At 38.8% G+C, this 19,780-nt stretch overlaps 1 protein-coding gene across 1 annotated transcript in view; it reads left to right on the top strand.

Annotated features, from left to right (window-relative positions):
* Nucleotides 1-531: 531 nt before the first annotated feature.
* Nucleotides 532-19,780, top strand: part of LOC131540970 (neuropeptide FF receptor 2) — a 33,354-nt gene continuing 14,105 nt past the window's right edge. Inside the window, 2 exon segments of the mRNA XM_058776411.1 lie at nucleotides 532-587; nucleotides 6,463-6,818. Of these exon segments, the coding sequence (XP_058632394.1) occupies nucleotides 6,467-6,818 (352 nt within the window). The 5' untranslated portion in view covers nucleotides 532-587; nucleotides 6,463-6,466.

Genomic DNA, 19,780 nt, shown 5'->3' with positions numbered 1-19,780 from the left:
CAAAAACCCCACTCCATTATTGGTCTATAATCTAGGAGGCTACTAAAGATATGGATAATTGGTTGAAATTGGTGGGTCTGTCCATGGAACAAGCTTTGTAGGTCTATTAAAGTTGCTATGGTGATAAATAATGTAAATCAAAGCCGTTTCCATTAAAATTAGCTTGCAATGAGGAAGCGGCTCAACAAGAACATCACAAACGTCATGTGTGTTATAATGGTATGTCATATTTACCACATAATTATGACTTTTGTGTCCCCCCGCCCCCCGCTCCCCGCTTTTTTGGCGTATTTCTTCACTTCGGGGAGATTGCAGCTCGTGTGTAATTTGTTTCTCCTCCTCATTTCCTCTCAGAAGCAGTAGCAGCAGGGCGGGAATTTCTCCATCAGGTCTTAATAGCAGGAGCACAGCACATACAGAAGCAGCAGTTTACTAACCAGCGCGCAGCGGGTGAACAGCACAAGTTTACTCCGAACACAAGTTCACTGCACATCTGTATTCGGATATTTTCTTGCTTTGCGCTAATTTTGCCTCCAAGAAAATCAAGAGTTCCTACTGAATCGAGAGTGGAAACGATTATCTCATAGGTGAGACTTTTTGTCTTTTTTTTTTTTTTTGTCACTGTTTGTGTATGGGTAGGAAAATGTTTTCAAATATTATTGACGGTCATGCTGACAGAAATGTATATCAATAGAAATAAATAACGAAATATAAATAAATATTTTTATTTATTATGTTTTTATAAGTTAGCTTATATGTATCTTTTTCTTTTTAAAATGCTTTATTCATTTATCTTTGCATGGACACCTAGCACTTTAATAAATATATAGCCTACATTATTAATTATTATTGTAATCGTTAATATATTTCTTGTAGCATAAGTTTATGCATAGCCTATACTTACAGTTACTGCTTCTGGCGCTCATCATGCTGTCTGTCCGTAGAAATTAGTCACGCCAGTTTTTATCGCTTTAAAGTGCGCTCCTGGTGAAATTAGTGAAGTAAACCCCAATTTGTTTTATTTATTTATTTATTAAATTTAAGTTCCTACCTTCATTTGCACTGTAAATTATGTTGTAGTATCGCGTTGTTTACCTTCAGTGGCATGGGTCATTGTTCTTCATGCCAGCAGAAGACAGCACATGTCAGTGTGATGTGTCGTATGAGGAAGAGACATGTAGGTACATCAATTATTAACAATAGTTAAAGATTCTTTATAAAATCGTTTCATAACTAGTGAATTGTGGAGGAAGTAGTTTCAAGTGTTGATCAAAATGTTAAAATTGGAACCCCCCCTCCCCCCACCCCCCACCCAAGCTTCTTCAGTTGACTTGAATGATGGCACCTGGAGGACTTATAAATCTTGTTACTCATTCTTGTTACTCATATTGCGCTGAATTATGCTTATTCAAAGGCTTGCTTGCAGAAAAAATATGAGTTGTCAGTGCTGTTTGGAGTGCTATAGTTATGTTCACACAGTTACGAAAGAGAGTGACACCTGTTTTCTAGTAGTGACTGCCTTAATTCATAGTGACTCATTTCTACGCTGAGCCACTATATGAATTCCGAGAGCATGTTGATAATGTGCTTTATGAATGAAACCAAAGCCAACAATGCCATGCCATTGGATGTTCTGAAATAAGCATATGACAAGCTACTGTCAACCTTTATCCTATTTATAACATGACAGAAAATAGGGTTATTGTGATTGAAGTGGAGGGGGAGGAGGAGGGGGATGGGTGGGATGAGCAGGAAAAAAAAATGAACCTTTGACTACATGGAGGTTTGAGAGGACAAGATGGTTTAGAATACAAATTAAACCCTTAAAATGAAACAAAGTCTTCATTTAGATGTTTTCTGTAAGATAAATTGCAAAATTGAAATTCTGTATGTGTTTTTATTGGTAATGCAGAATTATATAACAAAGATAAGTGGGGTTCAATCATTTGATCAAACAGTGCATGGGCAGTTCAAATATTTGGGGTGAAATTGCTGCTGTTTTTGGATGGGGAGCTCTGAGAAAATTGGTAAGATTTTTAATGTTCACACTCCAGAAGAGGCACAGTGTGTACCACTGGATGCATCATCATTTAAGTAACACAGTTCATTCAAGTCCACAAAAGAGTTTGATCTGCCCTTAGCAAAGACCTTGCAAAAGATATGACTTAAATGCTGATTTAAATTGGCATGAATACTAGACGGCTGCATTGAAACAGTCTGTATTGTATAAAGCGCTATGTAAATAAATGTGACCTGAACTGACAGAAAGTATATATTATAATTTACAAATAATATTTTGTTTAGCAAGCTAGTTGTTTATAGAGCCCTTCTCACAAGATGTGGCTGATTAAAATATGTTCAGTTTCTGAATATGGGATATACAGGATATAAATAAAGTAGGATAATTGCCCAACACATATGTATGAAAACATGAAAGTATATTTTTCTCTAAAGTTGAAGGGGAATGTGCACACGCACACACACACACATACAAAAAGGTATATTTATTCTAAGCGTTTCGCATAAGATTAATTTTTTTCATTGAGTTTCCTCTGCTATTAGTCATTAAAATAGTATGTAGGATAATGTGGTCAGCTTATCATTTCCTACTATTACAGGATATTTCATGCTTAAGCCAACATTAATGTTTTCTTATTCTCATGTATTTACAACATGATTTTTTCCCCTATACATTTTATTCTAGTAGCATAAGAAATCTATGTTAGTTCAAAAGATTTATGTGAAGCCACATGAAATATAAAGTTCAGCTATACTGTGGAATGACTGAATCAGAAATCGTATCAATATTAAACACATTAACACATATTTGGCTTTGAAATCAGTTCTTCTTTTACAGACTCGCTGAAATGATCAGGCTGTTCTGGAAAGGCATTTATATTTTAGGCAGCAGGGACAGATGTACTATATGTTACTAAACAATGAAGCACAGTTTATCTCCGTTTAATACTGTTCACTTTATCTCAGCACTGTTCTCTCTCCATTGACATTTGCCTCAAACTCTGTACAGAGACAATGAGGTACTCATGCTCACAGACAAAAATACCAAGCTTTGTGCAGCTGCTTTGCAAATTGACAAACGAATGTTAATCTTGTCAGATCTCGTCTCTGGTCCATCTCTCCGGTGTGTGTAAGTCTTCATGCTTAATGGATGAGTGTCACTGAACTCGACTGGCAGCCGAAGGCATGACAGACTTCACTGCAGCACACATAAACTATGTTGGCACACTTTTAGCACTGCTTTATAGTCCTGAGATTGTGGGATTAAATTGGTTTTATAATATATCAATGCAAATCATTGTCTTTGTTCCTGGTTTTGCTTTTCAAAAACAAAACTGCATTTTCATTGTAACTGAACCTCATAGAAGAAAAAATTATGTAAGGAGATTAAATACCATTAAGTCAGATAATAAAGCAGTAGAGCACAAAGCAGGCGGGTTAGGTGTGAGTAATGCTGCCTAATTCAAATACTGTATTTAGATACTTTATGATTATGACTAAAGACTGCTGCCATTGCAGTGCATTAGCACCTCAGTGTTTTCTGTTTCAGGTACATTCTGTGCCTTTATACTTTCTGCACTGTAAAAAATGACCGTGATTTTAACGGTAAAAAACTGTGAAAAGCTACGGTAAAAACCTGTTAAATGGTTAAAGGTAAGTTCCCCTAATATATACGGTGAAAAACTGTAATATACATTTCAGACAATTTTATGGTGAAATTCCGCTTTTGGAAGTGAAAAAGAATGTAAAATTTACAGGGGAAAACCGTAAATTGACGTTCCCAGAATTCCCTGCATTGCATTTCAAATTTTGTTTGAATTTGATGTTTTTTCTTTGAAATAACAAGGTTTCTTCTTCTTTTTTTTTTTTATCAGTTATGTTTATTAGGGTTGTATGTTACATCTAATGTTGTTAAATTAATGTTTATTGCATATTTCAGTTTAATGAGTGTCACCATGATGTTCTTTAGCGCTTGTGTGAATGACACTGTGCACCTTCTATATATGTTATTATTTAAAAGCTGCTTGTGATAGGCTTTGGTTCATCATGTGACTCTCATCACCACCTCATTTGGTGGTTATCAGTGTATTTCAAAGGTACAAAACATATTTCAGTACTTCAATAGGTTGGTATGTTAACATTATATCAGTTAATGAAATTACGGTATTTAACTGTAAATTTAAGTTAAAACCTAAAACGTTGCTACCGTATATTTTACGGTAGAATTCCGGCAACCACAGCTGCCGTTTTTTTACCGTAAATTTTATGGAATTTTTTTTACAGTGTGGTTTATATGCCTTTTTCAAAAGAGAAATAAAGAATGTACACTGTAAAAATATGTTGTGAAATACATGGAAAAAATATGTCAGCTGTGACTGCCAGAAATTAACTGTATAAAATATGGTGACTGTTTCAGGATGGCATATTGTTTGTGCCAAAGGGACTTATAATTACTTTATTATTATTATTATTATTGTATTACAATCAAAGTTTAACATTTTCAGGATGTCTTTTTACCTGCAAAATACAAAGTTATGAGTTTTGATATTTATGATTTTCAGGTACTGTACCGTGTTTGCAGAGCATGAAGGCAAGGCAGTGACAATATACTGTAATATTTATACAACACTTTCAATACTCCCCTTTTTTGCATTTGCCATTCAGTCTTTCAACCCAAAAACAATTCTTTGAATCAAGCAACAAGACTGGGGGGTGGACAATATTGAGAGTCATGTCCTTCAGAATTCACAGTAACATAGATCACATCAATTGTTTAAGACAGCAGTAATCTGAAAGTGAAATATGACTTTGAATACAAATTAAGTTCTGTCAAAACAGACTATAAATAACTGATGCATGGTCATTTATACTGTATGTACATATGAAATGTTGATCAAGAGGAATGAAGGACAGACTTCAAGGCTATTGCAACTAATTGTTTTCTGAGCATTTTAAGCCTGTCATGTACTGATTATTTTTATTAAGCATTTTAAAAATAATTACAAAAAATAAAGAATTTTAGTGGTTGCTTGAAATTTGTCCTCAATTTGAGTCAACTTATAGCTATAGAACAACTTCATTCTTATGAATAAATGCAGCCTGTTTCTGCCCGCTCTGTATTTTTTATTTTTTTAAACAGACTGCATGCACCTCAATAACAAACTAAGGAAGGTTTGTCACTGAAATGTATTTGCCAGCTTTTTTTTCATTGGCAGCATAGTAGCATCTGTTAAAGTGCAATTATTTTTTTAAACTTTAAGTGTTTGTAGACCGTCATATTATCTTTAATTTTCTAATTTGTCTGAAGCATTAATTTTCAAATGTATCCTTTCTGAAATTCCTGGTTTGTGCCACTAATATGGCCGCATGTGTCTTTCATAGAAAAACCACTGTTCTTTCATCTCAAAGAATAGTCAAGGTGAAGGTGAAAAAGACAGTAAATTCATGTGAACTGAACCTTGAATTATACACGCCATCTGCCATTTAGAAACACTTCATCAGACTGCTGTAAAATATGATTAAAGATCTCTGTCAACATGATTCAGTAAGACATTTCATTTTTGACATTAAAACTAAATAATTCAATAAAAACATCTGTAATGTGTTGTCACATCCTAACCCTACTTGAACTTGAGCTTTTACACCTCATTGCTCCAATCTCATCAAGTCTTTTACTACATACAGATCCCTCAACAAGAGTACATTCGCATTCAAAATATACTGTTTGGAAAGCATACAAAACAATTGCACTGCTTTTTAAACTACATAGTAGGAGGGCTGGAAAAAAGTCTCAATAATCCATGTGCCTTATCTCCTTCATGCATTTTGTATGTCATATCCTGTATGTCACACTTGTTTATCTGCATATGTGACCTCGCCTTAAGCTTTCAAGTCAGAGGAAAGGAGCTTGCTATCCACACAGATTAAAGATTGTAACCAAGCACAGATTCTCCTCCAGTACTCTTTAAGAGACATAATGGAATTTCTTTTACAAGATGTGAATACAATTTAAATCATTCATAACCTCCCCATTTTAGCCATGCAAAGCACAGACAACTGCACACAACTAGTTGGTTAGATAATGGAATAGGATTTATAATATTTAAAGCACACTGCATGTTAATGTGCGGTAATGTGCATGAGAGAGGATTTGCGCACACCTTTTTACAGTTGTTCATTTATATGAACAAATAATGACATTTGATTGTACCATGTGTGACAAAGGGAATTAAGGTGATGGAAATATTCTTCTCAATTTAATGTGAAAGAGGGTTCCAGCATCATATACTGGATAGTTAGTTACTTGAATATTTTTAAAATGTATAACGCAGAGATGAGATTATCTTTTCTAGACTAATCACTGTTATATCTTTTATATAGGGTACCGTATGAAATGTAAATGAAAGACAGGTCAGATATTCTTTATTTTCTCTCTCTCCTCAGAAAGATGGCGTTGAAACTATTGGACCTAAACTCCACTGTATCATCATTCTTCTCCCCTTTGGAGAATGGCCACAACGTTACAATGAACCATACCTCCTCTCCTCCATATCCTTATCCAGATGTCACCTACGTGGACTTCTATCTGCATGAGCCCTTGGTGTCCGCTATCTTCATTGTATCCTACCTCCTCATCTTTATTGTGTGCATGGTGGGAAATGGAGTGGTGTGCTTCATTGTGCTAAGGAGCAAGAACATGCGTACGGTCACCAATCTCTTCATTCTCAACCTGGCCATCAGTGACCTGTTGGTTGGCATCTTCTGCATGCCTACAACATTGGTAGACAACATCATCACAGGTAAAGGCAATCTTGTTATTGTGAAACCTTAACTATAGCAGGTCAAACATACAAAAAAATAAATGAATAAAAATTATTGTTGTTAAATATATGTAATTTATAGTTACAGTAAATATTATTTTGCACGTATTTTACTATTTATGTATGACCATCTACTAGGTGGTTACTTACTTAAAATTCCAATACAATTGCTTTGAAATTGTACTATTATAGTTTATATTTAAATGTGTATTATATAATTCTATATATATCGGCGGTTCTCAATTCCAGTCCTCGCGTACCACCGCTCTGCATATTTTGCATGTTTCTCTTTGTTAACACACCTGATTCAGATCATCAGCTCGTTAGAAGTGAGCTCCGTGCATGAACTGTGTTCTGATTGACATGGTCCCTACACAGTTGTAACAGAGACGCTGGAGCTTGATTAGGATCCATGAGCGGAAGTTTATTAGAGGTCAAGGCTTTAAACAGAAGTCGGTAACACAGGCAAAGGGTCAAACCAGAGAAGCAAGCAGATCGTTCTTCATATACAGGGGCAAAATCAGAGAGAGTGGTGACGAGGCAGGCAGAGGTTCCAAACACAAACATCAGTCGGATCAGGCGTCAGAACAAAGGGGCAGAGTACAATTACCGTGAGTCAGGATATCAGGCAGGATCAATAAACGGGAAGGCAATCAGGAATAGTAGTCAGAATAACGCTTGGTAAGGCATATTAACTGGCAATACTTCACAACTAGCATGTGAACAGGTCTCAGCTTATATATGGGTCAAACAGGAAGTGACAGTAGAGGGAGCGGGCCAAGTTCAGTATTCAGGTGAGGGCTCCCTCTGCTGGTTTGGCATTACAGAACCCCTCCCTCTAGGAGCGACTCCTGGAGCTCTACGTGGACGTCCCTGTGGTCGTGGTGCTGGTCGATCGGGTCTGGCTCGATGAAACTCCTCGATGAGTGTTGGATCCAGAATGTCCCGGGCGGCTACCCATTATCTCTCCTCAGGTCCATAGCCCTCCCAGTCCACCAGGTACTGGAGCTGACCCCCTCTTCTTCTCGAGTCCAGTAACTCATTCACCTGATAAGCTGGGGCTCCATCAAAGTCCAGTGGTGGTGGTGGTTCTGGGGCTTCATGGTCAGGGTCAGCTCCTGGGTGGACGGGTTTGAGGAGGGACACATGGAAGGAGGGAGAGATGCGATAGTTGGCAGGAAGCTCCAATTGGTATGTTACATCATTGATTTGTTTCAGTATTTTGAAAGGGCCAACATACCTGGGACTGAGCTTCCTGCTTGGTAGCCGCAGCTTGATGTCTTTCGTGGAGAGCCAGACCCGTTGTCCTGGTTGGTAGGGAGGGTGTGGACGACGTCGTCTGTTGGCTTGGAATTCCTGTGTTCTTATGGCCCGTTGGAGACGAACATGAGCACTGTTCCACACCCTCTCACTATGCCGAATCCAGTCCTCCACTGCAGGAACTGAGGAGGGTTCACCAGACCACGGGAACAGGGGCGGTTGGAATCCCAGGACGCACTGGAAGGGAGTTAGACCTGTAGAGGAGTGGGTCAGAGAGTTTTGGGCGTATTTCGCCCATGGCAGGAACTCAGACCATCTGTGTTGTTCACGACTGCAGTAACTTCGAAGATATCTTCCTATTTCTTGGTTGAGTCGTTCGACCTGCCCGTTGGACTGTGGGTGATAACCTGAAGTTAGACTGACATTGATATCCAATTGGCTGCAAAATGCCTTCCAGACCTGAGACGTGAATTGGGTACCTCGATCAGTGACTATGTCTTCTGGTAGTCCATAGATTCTGAAGACGTGTTGGAAGAGGGTTTGGGTGGTCTCCAAGGCAGTGGGTAGTTTGGGTAGTGGAATCAGACGGCAGGATTTTGAGAAACGATCGATGATGACCAGAATGGTTATGATTATTGTTTGATGGTGGGAGATCAGTGACAAAGTCGATGGATAAATGAGACCATGGTCGTTGAGGAATGGGTAAGGGTTTGAGCAAACCTGATGGCAGTTCCTTCGGGGTCTTTGACTGAGCACAGACCTGACAGGACTTGATATAATTGGTGACGTCTTGAGTCATATTACTCCACCAGAAAGAGTTTTGTAGTAGTTGGAGGGTTCTAGAGATACCTGGATGACCAGAGCAGAGAGAAGTATGAACCCATTGCATGATTCGCGGTCTTAAAACTTGAGGTACATAATGTTTTCCTGGGGGTGTGTTTGTGGGTGAGGGGTCTTGTTGTTGTGCTTCTCTTAGTTCCTCCATGATATCCCAGGAGACTGGGGCCAGGATGATCGAACGGGGTAGGATGGGACTGGATGTATGATGAACTGAAGGGTGGCTATATTGTCTGGAAAGGGCGTCTGCTTTACCGTTCTTGCTGCCAGGTCGATAAGTCACTGTAAAGTTGAAGCGTGTGAAGAATAATGCCCAATGGGCTTGACGGGGGTTTAGACGCTTGGCACTCTTTATATATTCCAGATTCTTGTGGTCAGTTATCACTTGAAAGGGATGAAGCGCTCCCTCAAGCCAGTGACGCCATTCTTCAATAGCTGCTTTCATGGAGAGTAGCTCTTTATTTCCAACATCATAGTTGCGCTCTGCAGGGGTCAGTTTCCTGGAGAAGAAAGCACATGGATACAATTTGCTTGGTTGCCCATGTCTCTGTGAGAGTACTGCACCTATACCACAATCTGAGGCATCCACTTCTAGTATGAAAGGTTTATTGGGATCGGGATGTTTCAGGATAGGGGCTGTCGTAAATCGTTCCTTCAAAGTGTTGAAAGCGTTGTCAGCTTCAGATGTCCAAGTCAGTTTTGATGGTTTATTTTTGAGGAGTGAGGTGAGAGGAGAGGCCACCATGCTATAATTTCGGATAAACCTTCTGTAGAAATTGGCGAAGCCAAGGAATCTTTGCAGGTCTTTGATGGTTCGTGGTTGTGGCCATTCAGTTACTGCTTGAACCTTCAGATTGTTCATCTTGACGCCTTGTGGACTGATGTGGTAACCCAGGAAGGACGTTTGATTAACGTGGAACTCACATTTTTCAGCCTTGACATATAATTTGTTCTCTAGAAGTCGAGAAAGGACTGTCTTGACATGGGAGATGTGTTCCTGTTCCGTTCTTGAAAAGATGAGGATGTCATCGATGTAGGCGACCACAAACTTATTCAGAAGGTCCTTGAAGATTTCATTGATGAACGACTGGAATATTGCAGGAGAGTTGGCTAGCCCATACGGCATGACCTGGTATTCATAGTGCCCCCTGGTGGTGAGAAAGGCTGTTTTCCATTCATCCCCTTCTTTGATCCTGATGAGATTATAAGCACTTCGGAGATCAAGCTTGGTGTAAATCTTGGCCTCTCTGAGTTGTTCTAGTGCAGATGGCACTAACGGGAGGGGATAACGGAATTTAACGGTAATATTATTCAGTCCTCTGTAGTCAATGCAGGGTCTTAGACCACCATCTTTCTTCTCCACGAAGAAGAATCCTGCAGCTGCTGGGGAAGTTGATGGTCGAATAAAACCGGAGTTCAGAGCTTCATCCACATACTCCTCCATGGCTTGATTTTCATTTCTAGAGAGTGGGTATACTTTACTCTTGGGGGGTTGTGTGTTGGGCAGGAGATCGATGGCACAGTCCCATGGTCTATGTGGAGGAAGTTGAGTGGCCTTTTCTTTGCTGAATACGTCAGAAAGATCTTGATAGCAATGGGGAATATGAACTTTCTTGTGTGTTTCAGGACTTTCTACACTGGTTGTGAGAAGTAATTGAGGTTTTGCAGTGATACAATGATTCATACAGAAAGAGGACCAGCGTGTTAGTTCACCTTGATGCCATGAGAGTTCGGGGTCATGAGTAGAGAGCCATGGATATCCTAACACAACTTCGTGTCTAGGAGAGTCGATGACGTAAAAGTGATGGATTCCGTATGAAGAGTTCCAACCTGGAGTGTGAGTGTCTTGGTTTGGTGAGTGATGCCTTTTCCAATCTGTACATCATCGATAGCCTTGACTTGGATTGGTGGTGTGCACGGTTGTGTGGGGAGTTGATGTTTTGTGACAATATCTTGGTGGATTATATTCAGGGCGGCTCCCGAGTCGATCATCGCTGTGAGGTCAAGAGACAGGGTATCAGTTCTTAAGACAACAGGTAGTGTAAATGATTTGTTACTTAGAAGGGCAAAATGTTCAACATTTACCCGGGGGTTGCTTTGGAGCTTGTGAGGGCATCCCAAACTGCGGTGACCTGATTCACCGCAGTAAAACACAAGCGTTGATTTCGTCTCCGTTCTCTCTCACTTTCAGATCGTCGGGATGTGTTTAGTTGCATAGGTTCCTCAGGAGAAAACTTTTCAACAGGGTTATGAGGAAGAAAGTTGGTCTGTCCACCCCTTCCGCTCTTTTTCTTTGGAGCTTGTCTCATGAGGTTATCAATCTTGATGGCGAGCGTGACAAAATCAGAGAAGGAGGATCCCTCACCCTTGCATGCAAGCTCTGTCTGGAGGTCACAGTTGAGGCTTTTATGAAACGTGGCTTTTAAGGCGACATCATTCCATCCACTTTGGGCAGCGAGCGTTCTGAATTCAATGGCAAACTCGGCAGCAGTGCGGTTACCTTGTGTGAGATTGATGAGCTGTGTTGAAACATCTCTCCCGCCATGAGGGTATTCAAACACTTCGCGGATTTGTTGAAAGAAGTATGTCACTGAACTTCTCAGTCGGGAATCAGAGTCCCAAACGGCTGCTGCCCAATCCATAGCTCGGCCTGTCAAAAGTGTCATGATAAAAGCGCATCTCTTCCCCTCTGATTAAAATCTTTCTCCTTGGTAATCCAGGTAAACCTGCACTTGGCGAATGAAACCCTTGCATTGCTCAGCTGTTCCGTCGAATTTATCAGGGAGTGCAAAACTTACGGCTTGCGGGGTGGGCTGAGGGAGAGACCGAATGTAGTGCGTGAGGTGTTCATTGATGGCCCGCAGTTGGGTGAGTTGTTCCTGATATCCTTGAAGCATTTCCGTTTGGTAAGATAATGCTGTTTGTAGTTTAGACACTTCCGCTGGATCCATAGGATGCAAAGTATTCTGTAACAGAGACGCTGGAGCTTGATTAGGATCCATGAGCGGAAGTTTATTAGAGGTCAAGGCTTTAAACAGAAGTCGGTAACACAGGCAAAGGGTCAAACCAGAGAAGCAAGCAGATCGTTCTTCATATACAGGGGCAAAATCAGAGAGAGTGGTGACGAGGCAGGCAGAGGTTCCAAACACAAACATCACTCGGATCAGGCGTCAGAACAAAGGGGCAGAGTACAATTACCGTGAGTCAGGATATCAGGCAGGATCAATAAACGGGAAGGCAATCAGGAATAGTAGTCAGAATAACGCTTGGTAAGGCAGATTAACTGGCAATACTTCGCAACTAGCATGTGAACAGGTCTCAGCTTATATATGGGTCAAACAGGAAGTGACAGTAGAGGGAGCGGGCCAAGTTCAGTATTCGGGTGAGGGCTCCCTCTGCTGGTTTGGCGTTACAACAGTGTTCATTGCTCCCTACTCCCTGAGCAGGAGAAATCCGTTGAAGTTTACTTCACTTCGGAACATTCATTCACAGATTTGCGCTGCGCCACAGCCTGCAGCGTCTTCACACACAGACGAAACTTATTAGAGAAGCGTAAAGTGTGACACAATATACCTCTGTAAATAAATACAATTTAAATTCACATCAATTCTAATCATGAAATGATTAATCATGGTGGAACATCCGGTGATGTCCACTTTGCAGGGCACTTACAGTCGAATAGAACAACATCTGAAGCGATAAGAGAAACATACAAAATGTGCAGAGTGGGGATACACGAACCACTGCTATATATAGATACTGCAAGTATTCATTACCTGAAACATTTATGGATCTTTTGTTTTGAATCAGTGGTTTGGACCTTGCTTCAAACATTCCGCTCATTTTCTCCACTGCATTTTCACTGTTCTGACCAGCAGGTTCCGTCAGCCTGTGGTGTTTCAAGTGCTTTAAAACAGTGAATCATTGTGCAAAGCAAATGGTTCAATTCATTCAGTTTCAAAAAGCAGTCATCCACAATCCCCAGTCTCCAGCACAGCATCAACAACTGTTGATGTCTGCATAATAAGTCCTATTTCATTCTCTACCCAAGCTAATCTCACACATTCACCTATAAACAAACAATCATGGCAACATTTGTGTTTGTTTAATATCCCATTATCGTTATCTTCATCCATTGCTAGTCTAATAAAAATACCAAATGGCAGGCTATGACTTTGATGGCCACACTGCAATTTCTTAATAAAGATATCAACAAAGACAAACCAAGCCAAAGTCAACCTGCATCATCCCCAGGGTTGCCACTAGCCCAAAGGCGAATAAAAAAGCTCAAAATTAGCTCAATAACTTTAGCCCAAATACTAAAACACCCATACCTAAAATCACTTTATAGTAGTAGGCTAATCTGTTTTTTTTTTTTCTTTTTTCCATACAAGTGCCACTCCCTCATAGTTTTATTATGGGTAAAATATAAAATATTTGGTAACACTTTATTTTAAGGTGTCCTTGTTACACGTTACATGTACTTACTATTATAATAACAATCAATTATTCATAATTACATGCAAGTATCCCTAAACCTAAGCCAAACCCTAATCCTAACCCTAACCATATAGTAAGTACATGAAGTTATTAATATTACTCAGTACTTAAATGTATAATTACACTGTAACAAGGACACCTTAAAATAAAGTGTCAGTCAGATATAATTTATGCAATATATCAAACATTTGACTCACGGGAAATAAATCAACCTGTAGCAACAGTTTAAAAGCAACCCAATTCCACAGGAAAAGCATGGATTTAGCAACCACGTTCTGACATAAAACATAGGGAATATATAAACTCAATTTAGAGAAGAGAGCTGTCATTCTGAGTATTAAATGCACAAAACTTTTATAAGAGGATGAGAGCAAAACAACACATTCCCATGATGCTTTGCAGATTTATTTCCTAAGGCAACTTATGTCAAGCCTATTTGTATAGTGCATGATTCCATTAGGTAGGAAATTATGCCAAACACCCACTAGTATAGTATAGTATAGCAAAATATGTGTTGATCTGTGCAGTAGTGCAGAGTCCTGCACGGGTCCTGTTTGGTAAACCCGCCCCATACATGTAGTACTTATCAGAACACCCAACCGGTTATCCGACAGCAGCACTAATTTAATTCTGTACCCAACCTGACCTGTTTGAAATAAACACTGTGACTCGAACCACACCCGTATTCAATCTACTACATCCCTTGATCAGGTAGGCAAAAATTATTAGTTTCTCTTGTAACACAAGCAATCAAACCAATAATTGGCATTAGGAGTCGATGCATTCAAGAACAATAGACATGTAGCCCAATATGGTAATAATTAACAGAAAAAAGAGAATGTGCATTCATTGTGTAAGCAATACAAAACATTTGCCTACATCACAAAAGCAATCAAACCAATAATTGGCATTAGAAGTCGATGCATTTAAGAACAACAGACACGTAGCCCAACATGGTAATAATTAACAGAAAAAAAAGAATGTGCATTCATTGTGTAAGCAATACAAAACATTTTCCTACATCACATGAAAAATCCACCCATACAGGCTACTTTTGAACAAATGCGCATAAATAACACCACAGGCTATACAGACGCCTTGACACCATGAGCCTTTTAAACAGATTTACTCTGCATTTAAATGCTGTTGCCTTGTATCTACAGTGCATACAGTCAGTGGCGGTGGTCCTCTTAGCAGCATGATAAAAATAAAATAAAACGTTTATACAAATTGTGAATAGAAAGTGAGCAAAGACTCCTCCTTTTTTATTTATTTTTTATTTTTTTTAAGAGTCCTTCCTTTTTATAATCAAGCTGTCAATCATTTCCATTGCAGTGTGATTGGCTACAATGCTCAATATTGCAAATGGTGTTGGAAATAGAAACCTTTGACAGTCTTCATATTACAGAGCATAAAAACAGATAAACATGGGACTGTTTGAATGCAGCTGCCTATCAGCGGGTATACCAAATTGAGTCGAAATATAGTAGTCTTGGCTATTGGACCCACAGTCCGCCCGTCCCTGTTGATTCCTGATATTATTCCATCCTTTACATCAAATATGTGTCCCTGGACCACAAAACCAGTCTTAAGTCGCTGGGGTATTTAGCAATAGCCAAAAATACATTGTATGGATCAAAATGATAGATTATCCTTTTATGCCAAAAATCATTAGGATATTAAAGTAAAGATCATGTTCCATGAAGATATTTTGTAAATTTCTTGTAAAATGTATCAAAACATTTTCTCAATATTTTGATTTTTTTGCACCCTCAGATTCCAGATTTTCAAATAGTTGTATCTCGGCCAAATATTGTCCTATCCTAACAATGGAAAGCTTGTGTGTTCAGCTTTAAGATGATGTATAAATCTCAATTTCGAAAAATTGACACTTAAGACTGGTTTTGTGGTCCAGGGCAACATATTAGCAGTTTAACTGTCGGGTTTACCTGCCCACATCCTCTGTAGTGGTGACATAAAAAGTATTAACTTTTCATTGAAGGGGGACAAATGTGATAACACCAGGCAGCTTACAATTGCCACATTTGAGAAATTGTTTATTATGAGTAAGGTACTCTTGTCTTGTTTAGTATGTTTTTGTGGATAGGTGCATACGAAAGGCACTTGATGCACATTTAATTTATCAGTATTTCAAGAGGATGAATGCTCAGGCATTATAGAACTAATCATAGAAGAAAGTGTAGACAATTTGTAGGCAATCAAGCGAATCTCACTGAACAAGCTCATCCTGAACACCTCGAAATTGGCCCATTCCTCTACATCACAGTGATGGCTGTTAAACTGAGCAGAATTTTCCCCCCTGAAAGGAGTACCTTTTGTGCAGTGGCTTCTTGAGAGAGTATAATGGCATTTTTCACTGGCTGCATCCTTCTGTCTTTCATCTGGTTACCATGCAATCATTACAAACTTTAAAGCCTACCGAGTGTGCTTATTCATCAGAGAATCTACAATCACAATCACCATAGACCTCACAGAACCGTCATGAATCGCAGTTCTTCTAACTAATCCGCCAGCGGGATGTGTTCCCCTGGAGCTTAACAAGCTTCCAATCAGTAAATGGGATGAACCGTCTCATTGTGATAAGCAGGTGAATGCAAAAATGAACAGAAGAAATTATGCAGTATACTGCAAAGACAGTACCATAAAAGATTTTGCAAAGCAGTTTGATGTTGTTAATTTTAAAAGAATGAGAAAACACCTAAGGGATGTTGAGCCTTTTATGTTTTCTGTACAATAGAAAGAACTGTAAATGATAAGAGAACTAAAATATCGTTTACAGTTCTAAAAATGATCAGTGATGATGCTGCACTATGCACATGTGTATTCTAGACAGATATAAAGTATATTTCAGACTGTATATAAAATATGTGGCTCACATTCATATGCTATGTTCATATGTTATCTTTGATTTAAAGTTCATCAACACTAATAATTTAATAACATTTAATAATCTTTAGCAGATTTTTTTTTATACTGTGCAGATTTTTGGTACACATTTTTGAAACTGATCACAAACAGAAATAAGTGACAAAAGGATTGGTGAGAACATTATAACAGAAACATCATGCTACACACTCCATCCCAGCATTTGATACAGAGAATAAACTATATCCTGTCAGACCCCATTGGATAATTCAACAGTTATGTGACTGCATTGAATATAAATGTAGACTCAAAGCATTTTCTCCTGCTTATGGCTGAATAGAAAGTGCATGACATTTACATTGATGGCATTTAGCAGATGCTTTTTTAACAGAGCGACATACAAAAAGGCTTTAGCATCACATGAGTCTGTTGTGATTAGCAGATGGCAAAGCATGCAATCTGGAATATGATCTGATAGGCAAAGAAGTTCTTAATACAGTACAGTGTAAATAAATAAAGCCAATGCAAGATTTTTACACAGAGAGTGGAACAGAGAGAATTAATTCATCATCTGAGCATTATCAGTGTCTAAATGATGAGCCATGAGAACTGACAACATTTGCAACATTGATAAGATGGCAGATAAAAATGTATGTATCAAAACCTAAACACTGTGGAAAAAAGAAACATGCGATATGAATTGCATGGAAACAGAAATGTAATGCATTCACCAAGTGAAAAAGGTAGACCGCAAGGCTTCAAATGCTTGCAAAGAACTATGAGTTCAAAGCACAAATTATTCAGAGCTGCACGTCCTCCAGACTTTTTAGCTGTGCTCTGAGATAGCATGATTTGTCTCTATAAGATGCATTTGTTCTAAATGCTACAAGTGAATTTATCCTTCACAACATTATAATATGAAATGTTGATTTTTGGGGGTTAGATACTGCAGATAGACACTGAAATGAACAATGCAGGCATACAATATTCACTAATTTGGGAGGCCTTGTGAGCATCCTTAGTGACAGCACTTATAAATTCCAGCATCAGCCACCAGATCTACGGTCAACTAGCATCCAAATATTCTCTTACGGTTCCAAGCACACACTTCCTATCCTGGGTACATTTACCTGTCACATAGCAACACAACCTGAGGAACTTTCTATGTGATACCTGATGACGGCTGCTCTTTGCTGAGCTACCAAACAGCCAAGGAGCCGAATCTCATTAAAACACTGAACTCCCTCAGCTCTGTCCCCACTAACAGGACTGCAGCAGATGAGCTGCCTAAAGAAGCTTTAGGTCAAGATGACATAAATCTTGATGTACAACCAACGTTTCACCCTCACCAGAGGTGCTTTTCCACTTAAGGCCTCGCATGTAACACCTTTATGTAACTTGCTCCACACCTCACACTTTCAAAGCCGAGGCAAAGCAAGAATAAGTGTTGACATATGGCAGGAAGATTTTCCTGTTTTGTGTGAACGTCACCACCTGACAACAACAGATGAGTTGAATGTGTTCTCAGCTGTATACTATGCATCCAGCAGCACATAAAAACATCAACAAAGGTCAGAGCCTCAGTGCCTCAACTTTGGTATTTGATCTGCTGGAAAATGCAATGCACCAAACACTCAAAGGCATTCCAAGGACCTCAGCGACAATACCACTGTGTGCGGTTGAACATGAGCAGACCATGACAGCAGCCTTACGGTGCTTCAGTGAATAAAAGAAAAAAGCCCGACCCTTAATCGCAGTAAATGTAAGTTTAAAAAGTCCACATTTGAGATCTTTGGATTTGTGTCCTGAGCAAATAGCATACAGTATCTGCTGACCTCAGAAAGGTGACTACAGTGCAGCATATCGGTGCTCTAACCATTGCCAGTAAAGTGCAAGTCTTACAGACATAACGACGCTGTTTTGACCACTAACTGTTCTTGATATGATTTGATGGTTTTAGCATTTAATGATATAAATCCTTGTAAATTTCAGTCTTACTGTATATGACTGTCCAGCCGATTGTGTGCTTGAGTACAGCAGTGGGTGCACATGCGATTAGGCAATAGACATCTTGTGAGTTTAAAAAAAAAAAAAAAAAATACAGAGAACATCTTCTGATTCACAAAACGTGTTTTCAAATGCTGCATTAATTCTTCTTGATCTTGCAGTTCATAATGCAAAATAACAAAATCAGCTGTGTAAAGCATTGTATGTTTTTTCACAGTTATTATTACTACAAAGGGTCCCACTTTAATTTGGGGACCAATTCTCACTATTAACTAACTATTAACTATGACTTCTGCGTTAATAAACTCTTAATTTGCTGCTTATTGATAGTTAGTAAGGTAGTTGTTAAGTTTAGGTATGGGGTAATATCTAAAATATGGTCATGCAGAATAAGACATTGATATTTGTTTTATAAATACCAATAAACAGCCAATATGCTAGTAATATGCATGCTATTAAGCAGCTAGTTAAAAAGTGAGAATTGGCCCCTAAACTAAAGTGGTACCCTAGTTTTACCAGCTTTCTTTTGTTTTTTCATCTTTAAAAACTGCATATTGACATTCAATAAGACTGTGCAACACTGTGCACATTGCAACTTAGCATATTATAATTCAACTATGTAGATTAACTTAATCGAAAATTAAAATTTTTATTTAAATGGATTCAATATCAACAATGTGTTTATTAGATTTATTATGCATTTAATATTTTAATACAGTAACTTAATGAAATAGTTTGGTCATATACATTTTTCGCCTCTCTTGAGTTTGCAGGTATGTCGTGTTTTATTTCACATAATAGTTCACTTTAACCCCAGAAAAAAAGAAAGAGCTCATGATACTATTGCAATTCGTTTACAGCCAATGCCAGCAGAGCTCTTATTGATGGTGGAAAATGATATTCACAGACAGAGAGTGAAGGTTGCTATTGTGTGGAGATATGAAAACACTTTCACCTCTACATCTGTGGCAATCCATTTATACTTGTAACAAGTCATTAACCCATCAAACTCATCTGAACAATCAGTTGCAAACAGGTTTCAGGCCATCTGCTTGAACTGAGTGTTTTTGTTGTCAAATACAGAAAAGGGTCAGACAATCCACGTGACATTGTCTATCATGCCAGCCTAGTTCTTCACCCTCAGTTTTCAACATACTATTGAACAACATACTAAGAGCCTTGACTCTTAAATAAATGAGTCTAAACAGTCCAGTTTCTTCAAAAGTGATTTCTCCAAGGTTTTGATGAAACACCACCTGGTGAGATCTGTCAGGTCTTCCAACCAGAGATTATTAGTTGTCCCAAAGCTTTGGAATAGTCTTCATGCTTTTACATTACATCTTAAGAACAAATCACTTCTCCTTATCTTATAATCAATAGTGCATTTGCTGTGTTATATGCCTGTTATGTGTTTATATGTTACAGTCATGGCCAAAAATATCGGCACTCTT

The sequence above is a fragment of the Onychostoma macrolepis genome, chromosome 05 (assembly GCF_012432095.1).
Source record: "Onychostoma macrolepis isolate SWU-2019 chromosome 05, ASM1243209v1, whole genome shotgun sequence".
In the NCBI taxonomy this organism is placed as follows: domain Eukaryota; kingdom Metazoa; phylum Chordata; class Actinopteri; order Cypriniformes; family Cyprinidae; genus Onychostoma; species Onychostoma macrolepis.
Note: the sequence above shows the minus strand (reverse complement) of the source record. Positions and strands in the feature narration are given on the sequence as shown.